The sequence below is a fragment of the Myotis lucifugus genome, unplaced genomic scaffold, assembly GCF_000147115.1.
Source record: "Myotis lucifugus unplaced genomic scaffold, Myoluc2.0 scaffold_367, whole genome shotgun sequence".
Taxonomy (NCBI): Eukaryota; Metazoa; Chordata; class Mammalia; order Chiroptera; family Vespertilionidae; genus Myotis; species Myotis lucifugus.
The window spans coordinates 392,154-413,309 of NW_005871415.1; the positions used below are offsets into that span (position 1 = coordinate 392,154).

At 45.0% G+C, this 21,156-nt stretch overlaps 1 protein-coding gene and 1 pseudogene across 1 annotated transcript; both read left to right on the forward strand.

Annotated features, from left to right (window-relative positions):
* Positions 1-2,093: 2,093 nt before the first annotated feature.
* BST1 (bone marrow stromal cell antigen 1) lies at positions 2,094-19,698 on the forward strand. The gene is made up of 9 exons (XM_006101519.3): positions 2,094-2,325; positions 2,677-2,803; positions 7,301-7,436; positions 12,161-12,243; positions 13,583-13,659; positions 13,990-14,082; positions 15,974-16,060; positions 18,783-18,842; positions 19,314-19,698. Exons 1-9 carry the CDS (start codon positions 2,123-2,125, stop codon positions 19,423-19,425), a joined length of 978 nt encoding a protein of 325 aa, XP_006101581.1. The 5' UTR covers positions 2,094-2,122; the 3' UTR covers positions 19,426-19,698.
* Positions 3,896-5,473, forward strand: LOC111828454 (annotated as a pseudogene).
* Positions 19,699-21,156: the final 1,458 nt, after the last annotated feature.

Below are 21,156 nucleotides of genomic sequence, written 5' to 3' on the forward strand. Positions count from 1 at the left end.
AAATCATAGAATAACATAAGCTCAGCCATGAATAATATACATAAGATAATAATTGTGTAAATGCTGATTATTGATTTAAAGCTTGTGATATGGGGACAACTATAATAGTATCAACAAAAATAATGAAAAAAAACCCAGAAAGCAAGAGATTCAAATAAAATGTTACAGAACCCTCCAGACCTACCCTGCAAACACCTCCCATGTTAATCAAATAACTATGTTGTGATATAACTGTGTTGAGAGGATGAAGGGTACAGAAGGATGCTTTTTGAGAATGTGTGGGGTTAAAGGTAAAATTTCCTTTTCCATACTAGAATAGCATCCAAGGTGGAAACATCAAGCAACAGTGTATGGGCATGCTATTTAGAAATGTGGGAGTATGCCCAGCTGGTATTGCTCAGTGGCTGACCATTGGCCCAGGAATCAGGAGGTCACAGTTCAATTCCTGGTCAGGGCACATGCCAGGTTTTGGCTTGATCCTCAGTATGGGGCATGCAGGAGGTAGCCGATCAATGATTCTCTCTCTCATCATTGATGTTTTTATCTCTCTTCCTCTTCCTTCCTCTCTGAAATAAAAAATATATATTTTAAAAAAGAAAAAGAAAAATGTGGAAGTAAATACCAGGAAAAAACTGTTGAAAGAATTAAAAATGCATATTCCTGGAATGTGGACTTGAGGAGGGGCTGGACAGAATGTGGGGATGCATGGAACAGACTGACAGCTGTCAGAGGGGAGGCGGGTTCTGGATGAAAGACGATGAAGGGATTACCCAAGGAGCATATATGCATAACCCATAGACACAGACAACAGTGTGGTGATGGCCAGAGGGAAGAGGGGAGGGGAGGGGCTGGGTAGAGGAGGGCAAAGGAGGTGGTAATGGGGACATCTATAATTGTGTCAACAATAAAAATAAAGAAAACCGAAAACAAGAGATTCAAATAAAACGTAGAACCCTAGACCTACCCTGCAGCCACCTCCCATGTAATCAAATGCCTGACAGACAGTCAGAGTTCATAGCTATCATCGCTGAGAGGTTGGCCCTCCACGTGGAATTCTGTTAATCCTGGCATCCTAGCTCTCTACACTGATGGTCTCCAGGACTGCACATCAGTCAGGGAGGGAGATGGTGACCTCAACAAGTTCCTTAACTTCCCTGGGTTTCTTCATCTGTCAAATGGGGATGATAAACCTGGCTCAGAGGATGTTGTGAAAAATAATGAAAACGAGGCAGAGTTCTGGGCACACAGAATAGCTCAGTAACATTAGTTTGGGTAATTATTATTTCCTGAAAACAAACAACCCACTCATCACTAACAGGTGGAAAAGAGGGTGTCTGCCAAAGTGGGCATCATTTGGGGCCAGAAAAGTCTGTCTTGGGCTGACTGCACCTTCTTCTCCTGTTCTCCAACCTCCCTGCTTCGGGGCTCCCTCCTCCTTGGCTCAGGCCAAGATTCGCCAAGAGCTGTGTGCCTTCCTGGGTGATGTCCCAACTCAGCTCTGGAATTGATGCAGGAAGTGGGGCAGAAAAGGAGCTAGGTGTTATGCTGAGGCTAGCAGGTGGTGTATTGAGTTCAGATGTTGCAGATTATGACCTGCTGAAGGAGGAGGCGCTACCTACTCACGGGATCAACATGACCCAGGGGTAGATCTCAGCATTTGGCTGCCACTTGATTGAAGTTGCTGTTTCACACACCCACACAAACACAAAGGAAGGGTTTGCTTACAGACGCTAGGGTGGGTGTGGGATGAGTCTTCCGGGTGCAATACCTAGGGAAGGAGTCCTCTTTCCGCCAACAGCCAGCTGGAAGTGGAGAAGAACAGGGTAGCAAACACCTATTCTATACTTGGGGCGGAGATCACTAACTTTCCCAGGGCTGAACTCTTGGTGGTTATTTTTAAACAGTGTCCCAGAAAAGCAAAGCGGGAACTTAGGGCGGTAATCCTCAACTCAAGTCCGTATCTAGATGTCCAGACTCTTGGTGTGAAAAGGGCGACAAATTGTGAAATGCCTAGGCAGCAGTGGTTTAACGCATTCCAGTCCTGCCCAGGTCAGGTGGGTGGGGTGGGGCAGCTTAAGGTAAAAAGGGGAAGCCAGTCCAGCAGGCTCTCCAAAGTCCCCGGATGGCTGCCCAGGGCTGCCCACTGTCCTGGATGTCGCTCAGGCTCCCTGCGCTGCTGCTGCTGCTGCTTCTGCTGCTGCTGGCGCCCGGCTCTCCGGGAGCCTCAGGCGCGCGGTGGAGCGGGGAGGGTACCACCCCGCACCTGCAAAGCATCTTCCTGGGCCGCTGCACCGAGTACCTCGCGCTGCTGAACCCCCAGCTGCGGTGAGCTCGGCAGGCAGGCAGGCAGCAGCGGGCGGACCTGGGGGCGCAGAAAGGGAGCGGACTGGGTGGGCGGAAGGGGCATAAATGTGTGGGGGGGTGGGGGGAGGAGGAAGAGGAGGAGGAAGTGGGCCCTCTGGAGGCCAGGAGGTTGTGGGGAGGGAGGAATGGGTTCTAAAGGCCAGGGGTGTGCGGGGAAGTAAGGGGTCCTGACGGGAGGGTGGTTGTGTGGGGAGGGTCGGGGTTCTGAAGATCAGGGGTGCCAAGGTTAGGGGAGTCTGGGGGGTGACAGAAATGGAAATCTGTCACATTGCGATGCGGCTTTTTCTTTTATAAACGTGTGTTCCTGCGCAGGGACAAGAACTGCACAGACATCTGGGAGGCCTTTCAAGCGGTGCTGGCCAAGGACCCCTGCTCCGTGCTGCCCTCCGACTACAACCTTTTCATAAACCTCTCCAGGCACTCCATTCCCAGAGACAAGGTAACTAAGGCGCTCACGCGTGGCTCTGTCTTTACAGAGGTCAGAGGTGTGAGATTCGCGGTCTCCAGTGTGGCTGAAACATCAGCCACAACCTCCCAGAGCGCTTGCCCTGTGGGGCTCTGGGTGGGAAGGTGGCTTTATCTTCACCAGTGATCCCGACCTCCTGCCTGCCTGGGCAGAAGGAGATTTCCTAAGTCAACAAGTCAGTGCAGGAGTCACAAGGACATCTGGACGTTGCCACACTCCCGCCCTGGGGCTCCACCCAGGCGGTTTCTGTTTTTGTTTTTTGTTAATCCTCACCCGAGGATATTTTTCCATTGATTTTTTAGGGAGAGTGGAAGAGAGAGGGAAAGTCAGAGAGAAACATTGATGTGAGAGAAATACATTGATTGGTTGCCTCCTGCACAAGCCCCAACCAGGGCCTGGGCTGGGGAGGAGCTTGCAACCAAAGTACATGCCCTTGACCAGAATCAAACCCAGGACCCTCTGGTCCACAGGCCAACGCTCTATCCACTTGACCCAAACCGGCTAGGGCCAGGGCAGATTCTGGGTGACCTCTGTCCTCACTGACCTTGAGTAATTCAGAAAATGCTCAACATCAAGTAGCCTCCCAGAAAACCCATTTCTCCTTTTAATGGGCCTTAAGGTTATATCTGTTCAGTACCAGTTTAAGAAAACCACATATCTATACATTCTAATATCATAAATGAATGAAGTTATGTATTTATGTATTTATTTATTTATTTATTTATTTTGGTTAATCCCACCCGACCATTGATTTTTAGAGAGAATGGGAGAGGGAGAGACAGAGAGAAACATTGATGTGAGAGAGACACATTAATTGGTTGCCTCCTGCACGCACCCCGACCAGGGCCGGGAACCTGTAACTGAGGTACGTGTACGTGTCCTTGACTGGAATTGAACCCAGGACCCTTCAGTCTGCAGGCTGATGCTCTATCCACTGAACCATACCGGCTAGGGCGGGAGGTTACTTTTGAAATCAGTGGCGGGGAGCTGCTGTGGAGCCCCTGCAGTCAGCGAGTGTGGTAGCCGTGGTGTATGGTGGGTGCTCCAAGCTGTGGGAGGGCCAGGCTGTGGGCCTGGCCATGGTGTGGCAGCTCTCTCTAGAGCAGGGCATCACCCTTCACAGGGCCTGAAATCATTTTTCTCACTTGGCATCAACATCACTTTATTTCAGAGTGACATTTATCCAGATGAAACCTTTACTCGAGCTCAGAAATAGGGACTCATCCTTGCTTGTCACCACTGATACTGAGTCCATGAAATACCTAAATCATATGATGGAATAATTAAAAGACCTGTTAGGCAAGTGCTCAGTTCAGAAACGTGTGGTAGTCATCTCAAATATTTAAGTAGTGAAGTCCTTGAAAGATGGCAGTTTGATACTGAGGGTACAAGACTGCCAAAGATGACAGTACACCCAGAAACAAGCTCTCCAAGGTGAAGTCCGCCTGGCACTCACACAGAACACAGCTGCGGTGGCAGAGGAGGCTTCCTGATCTCCACATGCAAAGATTTGGCTGTACCTGCAAAGTGGGAAAGTTGGGACCACAGTTTATAACCAATTCTGAGCAAGTCCCTCTGCCTTCCTTCTGTTCTAAAACCCATAAAGTAAGCAGCTTGGTGCCCAACAAAATCCTGTCCATGACTGGAGATGGGACAAGAACAATAATGGAATTGAAGAACAATGATGTAATTCTCAAATGTGTGTTTCCTGAAACCAAGCCAACTAACGTTCCTGTTTTATTTCATTGATTAATTTTGAGATGGGGAAAACAACATTATATTTTACTGAACTGTGCATAATTGTGCCTTTTTTTTTGGTACCTGTTTGACTTTCCATCAGGTTGACATAATATTTTTGGCCACTGTTCTAAAGGGAACCAGCAGGTTACATCAGCGCTGTATTGTCAATTCCTTTGAAGATGGTAACTGTAGATGGAAAAACTTGCTATAAAGCTAAATGCCTTCCTAAGTTAGATCTTTTGGTCATGTAGCTTGACTCAGAATATAGGTAAATATGAAACACAGCAAAAGAAGTCTGAATATTCAGAATCGTTACTTAGGTCCTCAAGTAACTGATAATCCACAATCACAAAACATTCCTACTAGGTCCTTTGTGCCATTTGTTTCATTTGAATAGTTTCCATATTGAAAAAATCTCCAATTATTTGATTTTAGTGTATATAATTTACACTTACAAAGCTATCGCTATTTCTATTCTTTAAATTCCCGTAGTACAAAACTCTTAAAAATGCCTTTGTTGTGTTTTATAAAATCAGGCTTTAAATGACAATGATAAAGTTAAATGTGTATATTTAAAAAAATAATAATTAAGAAAAGTGGCCTAAAATGTTTTCTTTGAACAGTGCCTTGAGTTTAAAGACTGTTAGAGAGCATTTCTATTTCTCTGACATAATAATTCTTAACTTGATTTTTAATTGTAAAGTCAGGTAACATTGATGGTTACAAATGGAAAAAAAAAATCTTAACACAAATTTTTCCCTCTGTAAAAGAGGTAAATGGAGCCAGGAGGTTCAGAGATATAATAGACCAAAACCATGATTTTTAAGTATATGTTGAAGCTTGCTGCTTCCCTGACAGTAAGGAGAGGAGCCATAAATTTTATTCTCCTCTCTTGTCGATTTTGGTTCTAGTTGATGAACTCAGTAAGTATTTACTGAGCTACTTCCATGTGGTGGGCATTGTGCTAAGGGTTGAGGATGCATCAGAGAACAAAACAGCCCTGCCCTCCGGGAGCTTCCTGTCTAGGCAGAGACCAGTTGGACTACTGAGGATCTGATGAGATAATGAGTGAGCGGGGTGTTGCCTTTTGTCTTATTTTTATGTGAGAACAGTATAACTTTGTTTTCTTTTTTAAATTTTATTTTTCAATTACAGTTGACATAATATGTTATATTAGTTTCAGGTGTACAGCATAGTGGTTAGACAATCATGTATTTTACAAAGTGATCTCTCAATATTTCAAGTACCCACCTGGCACCATACATAGTTATTACAATATTATTGACTATATTTCTTATGCTATACTTTACATCCCTGTGACTATTTGTAACCACCAATTTGTACTTCTTAATCCATTTATCTTTTTCGCCTAGTTCCCCAGCACCCCTCCCATCTGTCTGTTCTCTGTATCTATGAGTCTGCTTCTGTTTTGTTTGCTCATTTGTATTATTCTTTAGATTCTACATATAAGTAAAATCATATGGTATTATCTTTCTCTGTCTGACTTATTTCACTTAGCTTAACATCCTCTAGGTCCATCCATGTTGTCGCAAATTTTTTATAAACTGTTACATGTACCACCTCTTCTTTATCCACTCATCTACTGATGGGCACTTGGGTTGCTTCCAAATCTTCACTGTTGTGAATAACATTGCAGTGAACATAAGAGCGCATATATCTTTTTGAATTAGTGTTTTGGTTTTCTTCAGATATTTTTCCAAAAGTGGAATTTCTGGGTAAAAATACTATAACTTTATAGTCAGAATATTGCAGAATCATCTTCCAAAATTCAGGTTTTATACCCGCTGCTCTAGTAACACAAACATTGAAACACTGGCGCGTGGAGACAGAGAAAGGTTTATTCGATTTTTCCAAGGCATCCAAGAGAGCAAGATCTCGCAAACCCATCTCTCCCCAAAAGCACAGCATGAAGTTTTTATGCAGCTCGGGAGTAGGGGATGGGTAGTTCCGGGGAACTGAGAGAGAAGTCTGTGTTTCTTTAGTCACAGATAACATTTTGTGCAGCCAGACTCCTGGGCGGCAGTAACTCATCATCACTGCTTTGGAGACATTCTTTCCTTCTGCAAGGCAAACGCGTAAATTTCCCTCAGGACCCTGAAGTCATCATCTCCTGCTTGACAATGAGACCCCACCGCAGCAACTTAGGACACATTCTTAAGAAGAGAAGAGCAGTTAATGTGAACAAAGGCCTAACCAGGAATTAAATTAATTAATTCTAGCTCCCCCCAAAATGAGGGGCACTAAAATCACCTGGGGTTCAGCTACAGGAACTATAAAGTATAATATAAAAGGAATATATTGCATAGCACCCTAAACACAGCTGTGGAAGAAGAGGCGGGGCTCACGCTCTCCATTTTCCAGATGTGGAAGCTGAGGCACAGGGAGACAATATGCCTTGGTCAAGATCACACATCTAATTTATCACAAACCCAGGTCCCTTGATCTTCTTTTAAATCCAGGGGTCTTCATACACACATGGGCACACACACACTGTATTGTACTACTGGGAAAATATTTCACTAACATTTGCAGGATACCCTCGGACTAACAGGAAGAAATTAGGACCAAGAAAGGAAAGTGCATTTGCTGTGAGGCAGGTCAGAGTTGAATAAGAAATGGGTTGCCTGTCTGAGCTTGATGACATTGTGCCTGAAAAAAGTTTGTTTTGATTTCATTTTATATTTGAATGTTGTGTTTGTTTTTCCGTAGTCCCTGTTCTGGGAAAATAACCAGTTCCTTGTAGACAGCTACTCAGAGAATACCGGTCGCTTCTTGCCTTTGGGCGATGTTCTGTATGGCAGGACTGGGGATCTTCTGAGCTGGTGTCGGCAGGAAAATGCCTCTGGTAAGACTCCTGCACAACACACAGACAAATAAGAGTTCTTGCCTGGCCAGCGTCGCTCAGTGGTTGGGCGTCAACCTATGAACCAGGAGGTCACTGTTCGATTCCTGGTCGGGGCCCATAACCGGGTTGTGGGCTCAATCCCTAGTGTGGGGCGTGCAGTAGGCAGCAGATCAATGATTCTCTCTCAGCATTGATGTTTCTGTCTCTCTCTCTCCCTCTCCCTTCCTCTCTGAAATAATAAAAAGGAATAGTTGTTTCTTTCTTAAAAAAAGAAAAAAGAAAAATAAGAGTTCTTGCTTATTAGGCACTTGCCATTTGTGCTAAATGCTTTCATATGCATTTACCTCATTTCCTTCCCCACCACCACCACTAATCCTCTGAAGTAGGTGGTAATAATAACAATTAATCACCATAGCAGATAGCATCTATCTTTCGATGGGTATGTCCTAAGCACTTTATGTACATTAACTGCCGTAGACCAATTCCAGCATGTCATACAAGAGTTTCATCAAAAGGTTGATGAAACTTGGGGACTCAACAGGGTTGAGTCTCAGATGTAGTCATCTGTTGGGAATGGCTAAAGGCATTTCCCCAAAACAGCCGTAGGCTATTCCCCAAACTGACAATGCCTCTGTACCCTTTGAAACCTTACCCTTTGAAGTGTATTATCTCCACCTTGCCTTAGGACAAATTGTGTTAATAAAAGCAAGTGTCCTAGACAAGGAGGCTCTCTTCAGTTCCTTTAGCTGGAGGTCCTCTGACCCCCAATGCCTTTCAAAATTATAACTCGTCTCTGGACTCTTTATTAGTCCCTGGATTTCTATGTCATCTACGCGCAGCCCCTTTTCCAGATTCCTGAACCCTTCTTGATGCTGGGACATGAACCCCGGCGATTAACGGCGATTAACTAGTTTAATCCCCATGGGACAGGACCAATCCTAATTCATATTTTGACAAATAAGGAAATTGAGGCACAGCAAGGTTAAGGAACTTGCTCAGGGGTGCACAGCTAGGAAGCAGCAGAGTCGGACAGCCTGACTCCAGAGCACGTGCTCCCCACACTGCACAACTGAGCCTCACTCTCCTCATTTTCCAGAGGGGGAAGCTGAGGCTTAGGGAGGTTAAATCACTTGAAGAGGGAGAGGCCAGGATTCAACCCTTTCTGAAAGATCTGAGGTCTGGGCTCTGAAATGCCTCTCCAGGCCTCCAGCAGGTATTTCCAGATTAAAATCACAGTGAAAGTTAAGGTCAGGAGGACTGACCTGCGGGTAGGGACAGCTCTCCTCCTCCATCCAGCTCCCCTGTTAGGAGCTGGCAACATAAAGCCTCCCGACTCTCAGGGAGCTTATAGCCTTGAGAGGGACCTTTACCCATTATCGAGTGCTAGGACACAGGCAGGGCTGGGCTCCAGAGAGGAGCAGAGTGAGATACCAGCCAGACCAGGGTGTCCAGGAAGCTTCTAGGAGGCTCTTGGCTCTGGGTGAGTCTCAAAGGACAAGCAGGAGCAAGGCCAGCAAGGAAAGGAGGTGGGGGAAGGTGGTTCCTCCCCGAAGGCTAGAGATTCTTCCTCCCTGGGTATTAGAGATGTTTTAAATGTTAACCTAAGCACAGTTCTGCTTATTTTCCTCCATTAATTCTTTCATTCATCCATCCAACTAGAAGCCATAGAGTGCCTACTATGTGCCAGGCCCTGGGAATATAGCAGAGAATCAAACAGAAAAATAATACCCCCCCTTTTTTTTATTTTTTACAGAGAGGAAGGAAGAGTGATAGAGAGTTAGAAACATCAATGAGAGAAACATCGATCAGCTGCCTCCTGCATACCCCCTTGACCAGAATCAAACCTGGGACCCTTTACTCCGCAGGCCGATGCTCTATCCACTGAAGGAGAGGGAGAGAGAGATAGAAACATCAATCATGAGAATCATTGATCGGCTGCCTCCTGCATGCCCTACACTAGGGATCAAGCCCACAACCCAGGCATAGTCCCTGATCAGGAATCAAACTGTGACCTCCTAGTTCAGTGATGGCGAACCTTTTGAGTTTGGTGTGTCAGCATTTTGAAAAACCCTAACTTAACTCTGGTGCTGTGTCACATATAGAAATTTTTGATATTTTCAACCATAGTAAAACAAAGACTTATATTTTTGATATTTATTTTATATATTTAAATGCCATTTAACAAAGAAAAATCAACCCAAAAATGAGTTCGCGTGTCACCTCTGACACGCGTGTCACAGGTTCGCCGTCACTGTCCCAGTTCATAGGTCTACACTCAACCAATGAGCCATGCCAGCTGGGATAAAACCCATTCTTACATTATAGAGGGGCAATAAGACAATAGACAGGCAAGTAAAATATATAGTCTTGCATAAGATTATAAGGACTACAGAGAAAAACAAAACAAGGGAAGAGGATGGAGGTGCTGGGCAGGGGGATGAGGGGAGAGGAAAGTGTTTCAGTGTCACATAGGCCCAGGGAAAGCCTCACCCCTCACGAGAAGCCGATATTTGAGCAAAGCCTTTAATAAAGGAGATGAGGAAGAGCATTCATGACAGAGTGAACAGCAGGTGCAAAGGCCCTGAGTTGGGGGTGTGTCTGGCATATTTAAGCATAGCAAGGAGGGCAGTAAGTAAAGAGTGAAGTAGGGCAGTCTTGTGGGACCCAGCCCTTAACCCGTGGTGTCTATGCTAACTCTGCATAGTTAGTGTCCGAACTAAATTGAATTGTGGGACCCCCAGCCTGGAGAGTTTGGAGAAGTGATTGTTGTCAGAAGTGTTGAGAGTAAAGCAGCTCAGAGAAAGTGTCCCAGAAAATTCACAGGTTATTCCCCACCTCTCTGATTCGATCTATGCCATCTTCTAAGGGGTCTTTGTTTAAAAAGGAAGTGAAGCCCAGAGTTTAGGATCAGAAAAATAATGCTACGTTCATGTCATGGTATCTCGTGGAACTATGTCTGTTGATCTGGTGAGGTGTTTGTGATATATTTTTAAGTGAAAAAAATCAAGTTAATTCAAATAAAAAATATACACACAAACACATATGAAATTATACACATGAAAAAAGTCAAGAAGATATCAAACCCGAACTGTTCTTGCTAGGAATTTGAAGTCATACATTTTTTATTTTTTAGTATTTATTTTTATTGATTTCAGGGAGGAAGGGAGAGGGAGAGAGAGAAACATCAATAATGAGAGAGAATCATTGATCAGCTGCCTCTTGCATGTCACCTACTAGGGATTGACCCTGCAACTGGGCATGTGCCCCAACCAGGAATCGAACTGTAACCTGCTAGTTCATAGGTCAATGGTCAACCCATTGAGCCACGCCGGTTGGGCTGGTCACATTTTTTTCTTATCCATATTTACTTCAGTTTTTTTTTTTTTTTTTTAGTTTAGATAATAAACTATTTTTTAAAATATGTTTTTTTTTTAGAGGAAGAGGAAGGGAGAGGGGTAGAGAGTTAGAAACATCAATGAGAGAGAAACATCATTGATCAGCTGCCTCCTGCTTGCACCCCTACTGGGGATTGAGCCTGCAACCTGGGCATGTGCCCTGACCGGGAATCGAATCGCCAACCTCTTGGTTCCTGGGTCAGTGCTCAACCACTAAGTCATATTGGCCAGGCTAGAATAAACTATTTTTAATGAAGAGAATTCTTCAAGAATAGAATAAACCATTTTTAATGAAGAGAATTCTTCAACTAGATAAATGATCATTAATAATACTCACCAGTTGTCCATAGTTTAAGAGCAAGAAAGTATAAAACAGGAAAATACAGAAATTACTTTTGGGACAAATACCACCTAAAGCCGTGGCTGTCAGAAATGGTGGGAGGAGCAGTGGGAAGCCAGAGAGTTTGATTCCGATCCTCCGTGCCATGTACCATCCCTGGGACCTCTCTGAGGCTCAGAGATCTCTGAGAAATTTGGTCTCTGACCTGCCCCCATGATAACCAGAACTATGTTCAAGACTAGAGTGTGTAATTTACAGAAGTAATTACCACTTTCTTATACTGATCCTCTCTTGAGTTATGCAATGGGCCTTGCACCTTAACAACATTACAGGTGATCACGTTTGCGCCTCCCTGAACACATCGCCTGCCTTCAGGGACACATTGTGTCCTGCTTGGTTCTCCCTGGAACAACTTGTCAGTCAGCATGTTCCTTTTTTCTTTGTTCTTTGTTTGTTTGTTTTTTAATGGAGTATATAGTGAACAAATACCATATATATCTACTGAATTATGTCCTTAAAGTTAATACAATTTAATATATTTGAACATGTTATAAAATGTCTATTTTCTGGCTAAGACTATCACTTTCTGTTTTTCTTGTATTTACTTCCAAACCAGGGCTAATTGGAGAAGGTACTTCTTCCAGTGAAGCAAAGTTGTATGTGGTTTTTTTTTTAAATCCCTTTACTAGCATTCCAGTAGAGAATAACCCAGCTAACATGCTGGTGGCTGGCCAGGCTCACTCATTAGCCAACTGCTCAGTTCTTCACCTTCCTCGCATCTGCGCCGAGCAAGATGATATGTTTCCGTATCACAGATTGGGAGGACACTCACCAGGCTCCTGTGGATTGGGTGGGCAGAACTGTGACTGCTCAGCTTGAGCACATTGTGCAGAACACAGGCTGAATATATTTTTCAGAGCCAGAAAATACCTTTAATTAATTCTTCCCAGTATCCTCTTTGAAATGAAATGTGTTTGTTTTCCTCCTAGGACTCGATTACCAATCATGCCCTACATCAGAGGATTGTGAAGACAATGCTGTGGATTCTTTCTGGAAAAGGGCATCCATGCAGGTAATCCTGGGGTGCATGGCTAGGGGCTGGGCATAGCAGGGACCCCCGAGCATGGGACAGAGGGGGTCAGAGACGTTCCGAGACTGGGCCATCGGGTCACCACGTACCTTCTTAGAGCCTCACTTTCCACCTTTTCAGGACTCTGAACAATCTCTCTGCTCCATAAAGTTGTGTGGACTTGAGCTTAATGTGGCACAGAGATGTTCAATTAGTGTTAGTCAGAGATGAAGATATTAAATAGTCGTTATTGCTGTCAGGTGATGGTGGTTGTTAAGATTTCGAATCAATGATTTCAGTGAGAGAGAGGGAGAGAGAGATAGAAACATCAATAATGAGAGAGAATTATTGATCGGCTGCCTCCTGCATGTCTCCTATTGGGGACTGAGCTCTCAACCTGGGCATGTACCCTGACCAGGAATCAAACCATGACCTCCTGGTTCATAGGTTGATGCTCAACCACTGAGCCACTCCGGCTGGGCTCAAATAATTGTGATTTTGATTGCTATATAAAATAGGGTGGCCCCTGCTTTCTGGGAGGCCCTGGGACACCTGATATCTAGATGTGGGAGTCAGAAATGTCTCTAAAACTGATGCCCATGGGAGAGGAGGTGAGAGAGGACTGAGGACAAACTGGAGATCCAGAAATGGTCTTCTTGAGGGAAGTTTATTTCTCAGAGAATGTTGTCACCAGGGGTGATGGTAGTTATCAGAAGCTATTAAATGCCAGTGAGTACAGTTCACATTTTCTCCCACCAGGTTGGAACAAATATTAGAAATTAATGAGGGTTAAGTCTTTAGCTCTGTGCCTGGCAAAGAGCTGTCTACTATTAAATGTTCCCTGTATTGACTAGGTGGCCCATGGACTTCAGGGTCCCCTGACCCATCGCTGCCAACCAACCCCCTTTCAGGGCTATCTATGTCTCTTTGGGTCCCATTTCCTGCTCTGCATTCCCAGGTGTCCACCGGGTCCATTGTTAATCAGGGTAAGAGGGACTTTGGTCAAATCCTCCACCACGAATGCCGTTGGGAGCTAAGCAGAGGGCCTGCTCTGGACAAATGCATTATATATTCATCCAGTGCTCTCCAGGCCGCTCCGATGGGAGCCCTGTGTTTGCACCCACTCCCCATAAGCTCTGCTTTGAGTACAGGCTCAAACAGTTGGCTATGGATGCGTTGTCACCTGGACGTGGATCATAAGGGCAACTCAGGGCACATACAAGAATCAACCAGGAAATGCATGTATAAGTGGAACAGCATATCGATGTCTCTCTCTTTCTCTAAAAACATATATATAATTTGTCCATTTCATAGCTGAAAAAAGACTCATTTCTTCTTGCAGTATGCACAGGACAGTTCTGGGGTGATCCACGTCATGCTGAATGGTTCAGAGCCAACAGGAGCCTATCCCGTAAAAGGGTAAGAACGTCAGCACCAACCAATACAGTAGAGATGCCAAAATGTTTATCTAGTTGTTTTGGAAGGAGGCTTATGAGAATGGTCCTAATCCCCAACCTAAGCAAAACCATTGAAAGACCTGGAGATCAGATATACTAGTATGTTTATCCAGTTACACCATTAACAGATGATGAATGCATGAATGAAATAAGTAACCTAAAAAGTTAAAGCTAAAAATTAGCCCCCAAAGACTTGAAAAAAAAAAAAGTATTGTGTAACTCAGCTAACATTGAAATGGCAAAAGTATCATATTGCTTTAGGACTTTGAGAAATGTCTTTCCTGTTTTTCAGGTTTTTTGCAGATTTTGAAATTCCCTACCTCCAGAAGGATAAAATCACACGAATTGAGATCTGGATTATGCATGAAATTGGGGGACCCAACCTGTAAGCTATGGTGCTCTTGCGGAGGGTAATCCTGCAAACCTGCTTTTCCCAGAGGGGATATGCTTGTCTGTTTTGCACTTTCATTTTTGGGAAAACAATATTCTCTTTTTTAAATTTTTTTATTGATTGATTTTAGAGAGAGGAAGGAAAGAGAGAGAGAGAGAGAGAGAGAGAGAGAGAGAGAGAGAGAGAGATCTGTTGCACTTAGGCATTCATCGGTTAATTCTTATATGTGCCCTGACCAGGGATCAAACCTGCAGCCTTGGTGTATCAGGATGACGCTCTAACCAACTGAGCTATTGTGCTCCCAGTAAAGTGAGGCAGGGCCCTGCCTTTGGTATGAATATGAATACCATGCCTGTTGGCCACACCTGTTTGCTTTTATACAACCCACCCCCTGCTTAATCACAAAGGGGGGGCAGCAAGAACCCCTGTTGATGAAAAAGTGCCGGAAGCCGGTCCATCCTTGCTGCTTGACACAGTCGCCGCAGGAAAGAAACATCTGCACAGCATATGTTTCAAAGGACCTGGCATATATAGCATATTGTTCTTAATATGTTTGCTCTCCTTAGTGCCATGTGTTTTAACCAAGGTCACCTCTCTGAGAAAGGTTGTTTCCCCAGGTGGGGATTTTTCCCTGAGGTTAGGGAGGGGATACAACCCCTTAATTAAGTGCCAGGCAGGTAGTTAAGCTACATAATCTTTACTCTCTGGAATGGAGATAAGAAACGCCCTAACCTTTGTAATAGAAATTGACAGGATTAAAATCACTGGTATAAATACAGATGTAACAAGACAATAAACATCAGATCCTCATCAGATCCTCATCAGTTCCTAACCAGAACTCCAACCAGAACTTTGGCTGGAGATCCTGGCTAGAGGTCCTGACTAGGCTGCTGATCAACTGAAGGCTGTCTTCGTGTCATTCCTTCTTCGCCGACTCCGCCCACACCTTTGGGGACCCCTGGACCCGCTGGGGTTGGACCCCAGCAAAAAAGTGGGGAAATGGACACCTCATACTCTGCTGGGGTGATCAGCTTGGGGTTCAGTGTGGTGGTGCCTATCAAGAGCCTTAAAATGCATTCAAATCTTGGTACCAGAAAACCTACTTTCAGGACTTGATGCTAAGGAAGCAAATAATGAAGGATGTGTATAAAAATGAAGCTTTATCAAGGTTTGTTGTAGTGTGCATGAGATTGAAATATATGAATGAACTTGATCTTTAAGAGGTGTCTGGTTTTAGGGATTATGTTCCAATTATGGAAGGGAGAGTACATAGGAATTAAAAACAAGGGCAGGCATGTATGTATGTCCACAGTCAAGGGCAAATGCAGAAAACGAAATGCACGGACAGCAGAACTCCACTGTTATATTTCAAATCTCATGGGAATAAGTATATTTAAAAGGTCTAGAATGACATACATCAAAATATTAGCAGCAGTTACCTCTGGTGATGTAAGATTTGTTTGTTTTTTTCCCCTTTTGTTTATTTGCACTTTCTAATGTTTTTTTGAATTGCATGTTTTGTTGCCATATAAAGCTTAACTTAATACACTGTAGGTAGGACAATTGACAGTTGGCACTGGTCAGGGGCACTTCACAGAGGACTGTTGATGGGTGGGGCCAAGAAACCCTGTGACGCACCTGGCACCTGCGCATGAGCCTGCAAGGCCCTCCCAGGGCACTTGACATGCAACCTTTGGACTGGGTGTTGGGTGCTCAGAGCAGCCCCTTTGGGGTGCTGAGGGTTACTGCAAGCAGCACTTTTGGATCCAAATATTTCTCCAGCAGAGGAGACTATCCCAGAAGCACATGGCCAAAATACATTTTAATTAATCTAGAAAAGACTCCTTCCATCCTCTTATTTTGTATTTCTGTGTTTGTGTTTTAGGGAATCCTGTGGAGAAGGCAGTGTGAAAATCCTGGAAGACAGACTGAAGGGGATGGGTTTTCAGTACAGCTGTACTAATGATTACCTGTACGTGTCACATTATCATCAGTGCAGATAATTGGTGGTTTTGGAGGGTAAGGGGTTGTTGAAGGGTTTTAGGGGCATCAGCTCTGAAGACCAAGGGGCCGTGCCTTCTGGGTTGTCACTGGGTGGGGGGAAGGTAGGTGCTTTCTGGCCAGGGTTTCTGCCTGGCTCCACCCACTTCGGTCCAGAGCCCTTTTTAATTATGGAAGGACAGAGGGAGCAGCCCTTTCTCATTTGCGCATATCCAGTGTGCCCTTCACCTGGGAAGGGCACAGTGAGTAACCCATGAACAGGAAGCATGGTGCCTGCACCTTTGAGTGCCACACGCCTGTGGGGTCCTTCCCCATGAGAGGTGCTAAGGTGGAGTTTGTCTGAGATACTTGCAGGCAGGTACATCTTGACTGTAGGCCAATAGGAAAATAGTACTAGCTACCGTTGAGTGAGCGCATTGTGGGCCAGGAACTTTATGAACTTAAAATCAGATATCGTTTGCGGGCATTCCTGATTCTTGGAAATGTAGATGAGTTTGTCTCAAAGCCTGGGAGAGTGGGAAGCCCTGCCTTCAACTGGGAATTCCTCACCTATGTCTGCTCCCTGCTTGGTTCCTGGAGACTGGAGTCCAGCACTTCAAGGCTTAGCGGCTCTCCCCAAAGTCTGAGGGTGAGGCAGGGTGCCAGTTACCTCTGCCTCTCCTCCGGCGCCCACAGCCCAGCTGGCTCTGCCACCCTCCGCCTTCTCAAGGACGCCAGGGGCTGGGTAATCTTCCCGTTCGACCGAAGCCCCTGGAAGTGTGGGTCTCCCCCAACTCCTGCCTCCCCAGGAAAATGAGTCCCTCAAAGCTGTTCTCTTAAACCCACAGCTCAAAGTTGTCCATTTTATTCATCTATTGTTGTTAATGCTTTCAGTAAGCTCAGCAGTCAGCTGTTGTTACCACCCAAAGGCATGTGAAAGCTAATACTTTTTTTTTAAAGAAATATAACCTATGTACAGAAAAATGCACAAACCATAGGCATCCAGTTGAATGAATTTTCACAAGTTCAACATACACGTGTAACCAACACTCAGATCAAGAAACAGAATGAAACTGGGACCCCAGTGCCTTCCCTGGCTTCCCTTTCAGTATCTCTCTAAATGAGCAAGGTCATGGGTGGGTTTTGTCTGTTTTAAAGCTTTATATAAATAGCCCCATTTTATGGATGTGCAGAGTAAGGATCAGAGAGGTTAAGTAAGTTTCCCAAGGTCACCGTTCAGTGGCAGACAGACCTGAGTTTTGAACCCAGCATTGTGTGGCCTTGAAGCGTGCTCTTCCTTTCTTCCTACTGTAGGACTCTTCTTTCTTCATGCACCAAATTTTAGTAAATTTTGTAAAAGTTATTTCTTACTTTAAAACAGCTCAAGGGTGGAGAAAATTGTGGCTAAAAATTTCACATTCATGGCCGCTTTGCTTTGGTTCAGGAACGTCCCGAGGAGGCTGTCTTATTTTTAAGTCATTGATCCCGGTGGGAGGCCCAGCCAGAGTCCAAGTTCTCCTTCCTGGCTCACAGCTACCCTCAGGGTCTCAGCCTGTTTTTATTTCCCCTTTTAGGTCCCCACCTAAGCTGGCCTCGGGCTGTAGCCTTGAAGCCCGGCCCAGCTCCCATTTCTTTACTGCGCATGAGCTCGGTCAGTGTTCAGGTGGTCTTTGTGTTGCTCCTGGGAGCATAGAGGAGGTAACAGAAAGTTTAAATGACAGAGATTAACGAATCAAACTCTAAGCTCCTTGTACATGAGAACTCCTGCCCCTCAAAATGTGGGTGATGTAGTCTCTTGCAAATTTTGATGAGGTCTTATCTTTGCATACCCCGTCTTGCCTCCTGGTTGGTTTCTGCTTAGCACTGCACTGAACCAGACTTAGTACAACTCCATGAGTTTTGGAGGGCACAACACAATAACTACTTTATAAAAAATAGCTGTGTTGTATAGACTTTACTGAAAAGTGGGCATGTCCTCCGGAGGGGTCATGTAGCATGTCATGGAGTGAACAATGTATTTCCTGTTCACCCGAAGTCCCCTCCAGTCACCCTGCCATGAGAGAGCCTCTCTTGGGGCTGCCTCCTATCTAATGTCCAGTGTGCCACCTCTGCCTTGCTCCTCTGTTGTCTGCTGTTTCCCTCCCCTCCCAACTGCCCGGGGACCCCACATCTTCCCCTTTCATGGTCCATAGTTTAGCTTGCTTTGCTGAAGCCTGGACAACAGCCATCATCTATGTGCTTCAAGTCCAACCTTCTGCCCTCATTGAGGGTTTTTCCCCAGTAAAATAGTACATCCATGCAGAAGTGAATCCATGCTTGGGTCCCAGAGTGAGCCCGACTTGCTACTGTGAGCACGTGGGCAAGTCCTGTGGACAGCTTTCTCCACTGTAAACTGGAGATGATAATAGTACCAGTTCTATGTCGTTATTGTGAGGATCAATGATATAATTGATGTAATTAATATATGTAATTCTCGGTACATAATGCTGGCTAATATTTTTTAAAAGAAACTGTGTTCTTCACAGGTCAGAGACTTTATGTCCCTGGGATTTTGCAGGAACACCACAAACGTTTGATGATTGAAAGCCATTTAAACAATCCCTTGCCAGGGAGAGGTCAATGGGGGAAAAAGGAGACTCATGTAATACTTCAAGCAATAAAAGGAATTAAACAAACAAACAAAAACGAATCCCTTAAATCTTTTCATTCTATAGGCCGGTGAAGCTCTTAATGTGTGTGGACCACAGCACGCATCCTGACTGTGCCTTAACTTCGTAAGTAAATGTCCTCACTCGACCTCATTGCTTCCCCAGGGATACCCAGTCCGTACTCTATAGAACACGGATGAATTGCAATATGAGTTGCTAAATGCCGACTGCAGAGTCAGGTTTGCACTTCCTTGGCCTGGTGCAGGCATGACCCAGCTGAGCCTAACTCCCACCATGCGCTGCAGAGCTGAGCCTGCCCCGGTGCAACAGAAATTCTAGGAGGACCTTTTAAAATGATTTCTTATTCCTAATATGTTATAAAATTACATACATTTTTTGGGGAAAGGTAACGCATATGCATGGGATGAAATTCATAGTATAAAAAAGTTGAGAAAGAGAATAATTTTCCTTCCTCTATTCCTAACTATCCAATTCCCTTACCCACCAAAGTATAGGGTGGGTGCCCCTTCCCCCCACCCCCATTGCCACCATTGGGTAGTAGTGTGAATCCTGACAGGTTTTTTTCTTTTTTTGTAGCTCAGTGCCTGATTATTCTTTGATTGCTGAAACATCCACTTCCACAATGGCTATTTCCAGTGGACAAGCCACCAGCCACAGGACTGAAGAGCCAGCGCCCAGCCCCCTTTGAGTTCACTGAGTTTTAGAGATCTTGGTTGATTCAATAACTGCTCATTCAGGCCACTGTTTTTTCTACTTGCTCTCGCTTTAAATCCCCTCTCTTAAGTTTTAAATTCACCAGTAAAGACTGAGTCCCCAAAGCCCTAGGCCTTCACCCATGACCTGAGTAAAAGCAGAACCCCAGACCTGTGTGTGTTCTCGCTCTACCCACAACTTCACTGTGTGTCCCAGGTACGCGGGGTAATTTCCAGGTCCTATAAGTAATAAACTTTCCCCCCTCAAAGTTCTGTGATGGTTATTGCTAAAGGGCATTTTGCAACCATGAGAAGAACCACAAGGGTTGGCATAGCCACAGTGCTGGATATTGGGAAGCTGAGGCTGGCACAAAACATGGGGATTATCTATGTCTGAATCTGTACCTGTACCTAATTCTCGGTAGACTTACAGGTAAAACATAGTGCTTTATTGTCATTTTCATTTGTGTTGGCAGGAAGCTTTCCCTTTCATTTCTTTCCATCTGCTAAAATCATACTTACCTTTGAGGACCCAACTCCAAATGCCCCTCTCTACAGGGCTTTTGTGAGTCTACAGGTAGATGGAAGAGCGCCCTTCTCTGTGCTCCAAGGACTTTGTACTTAGCTTGAAGACAGTACTTCCGCTTTCTAGCCTCGTTACATTACATTCCACACCATCCGTCTTCTTCTCTTGACTTGGATATCGCATCAACGTCCTCTCTGTGTGTCTCATAACAGTTGCACATAGTAGGTGCTCCATGAATGTCTGCTGGATCCATTTGTCCATCCACAAGGGGAAGAGAACTAATCAGGGCTGGACATCAGCGGTGTGCCAGGCATTGTGCTATGTGCCTTGCATAGACTGTTTCCTTCATCCTTTTAACTGGTCCATCAGACAGAAAGATAGAAAATGCTCATCAGCTCTATACAGCTCTTCTCCCCTTCATTTAGTAGCAGAACTTTTGCATTTTTGGTCAGATTCATGGCTGCCAAGAAAAACAAGTGTCCTTCCTAGCCTCCCTTTCACTGTGGCTGCGTGATGTGTGTGGTTCCTGGGTGAAGCACTAGAAAGGAAGGGAAAGGGAGCCCTTTCCTCCTGGTGGGCATATGGACGCAGAAGATGTGGTGCTGAGCCATCTCCAAAGGGGCGTGTGCCCTGGATGGGGCTGGAGCCACCTGGACAGTTACTGAGAGAGAAATGAACATCTGTCTTATCTAAGCCATGGAGATTTGGGGTCATTTCCACAGTAACCAAACCTAAATATGAACCAGTGAGGGTAGGTTCTGATATGCTTCTGTCAGAAATGGAGAACCTCTGGTTCAGGGAAACTATTGAAGAACTCACTCAACACCACCCAGCAGTGAGTGGGTCTGAAGCCGTGGTCACCAACTTTTCAGACCTCGTGGACCACGGATTGGTGACCGCTGGTCTGAAGCAAGTCTGAGGTTTCCAGAGTCCACTCTGGCATATGTCCTTGGACCTAATACTCAGGGATGGCTGGTGAGCTGAAGTCCTATGAATTGACATGCATTATTTTGGAGTCTACTCATAGGAGGTGGACCTGACTTTCTTCACCTGATAAAGAAACCCACCGTCTCATTCCCGCTGCTCCAAGACCATCAAGGTTCCCTACCAGCAAGTCCAAACTGCTAGCCTGGCCTTCCAGGTGCTCCATTGCAGGATAGCTTTGATCCACTTCCCTAAAGACAGCTTTCTGCCCAGCTGG

Excerpts from the sequence above, each read along its gene's own strand:
- BST1 (XM_006101519.3), top strand. The coding sequence starts at position 2,123 with ATGGCTGCCCAGGGCTGCCCACTGTCCTGGATGTCGCTCAGGCTCCCT. Across the intron at positions 12,244-13,582 it reads GGAAAAGGGCATCCATGCAG|TATGCACAGGACAGTTCTGG; the intron begins GTAATCCTGGGG and ends TTCTTCTTGCAG. Across the intron at positions 18,843-19,313 it reads CCTGACTGTGCCTTAACTTC|CTCAGTGCCTGATTATTCTT; the intron begins GTAAGTAAATGT and ends CTTTTTTTGTAG.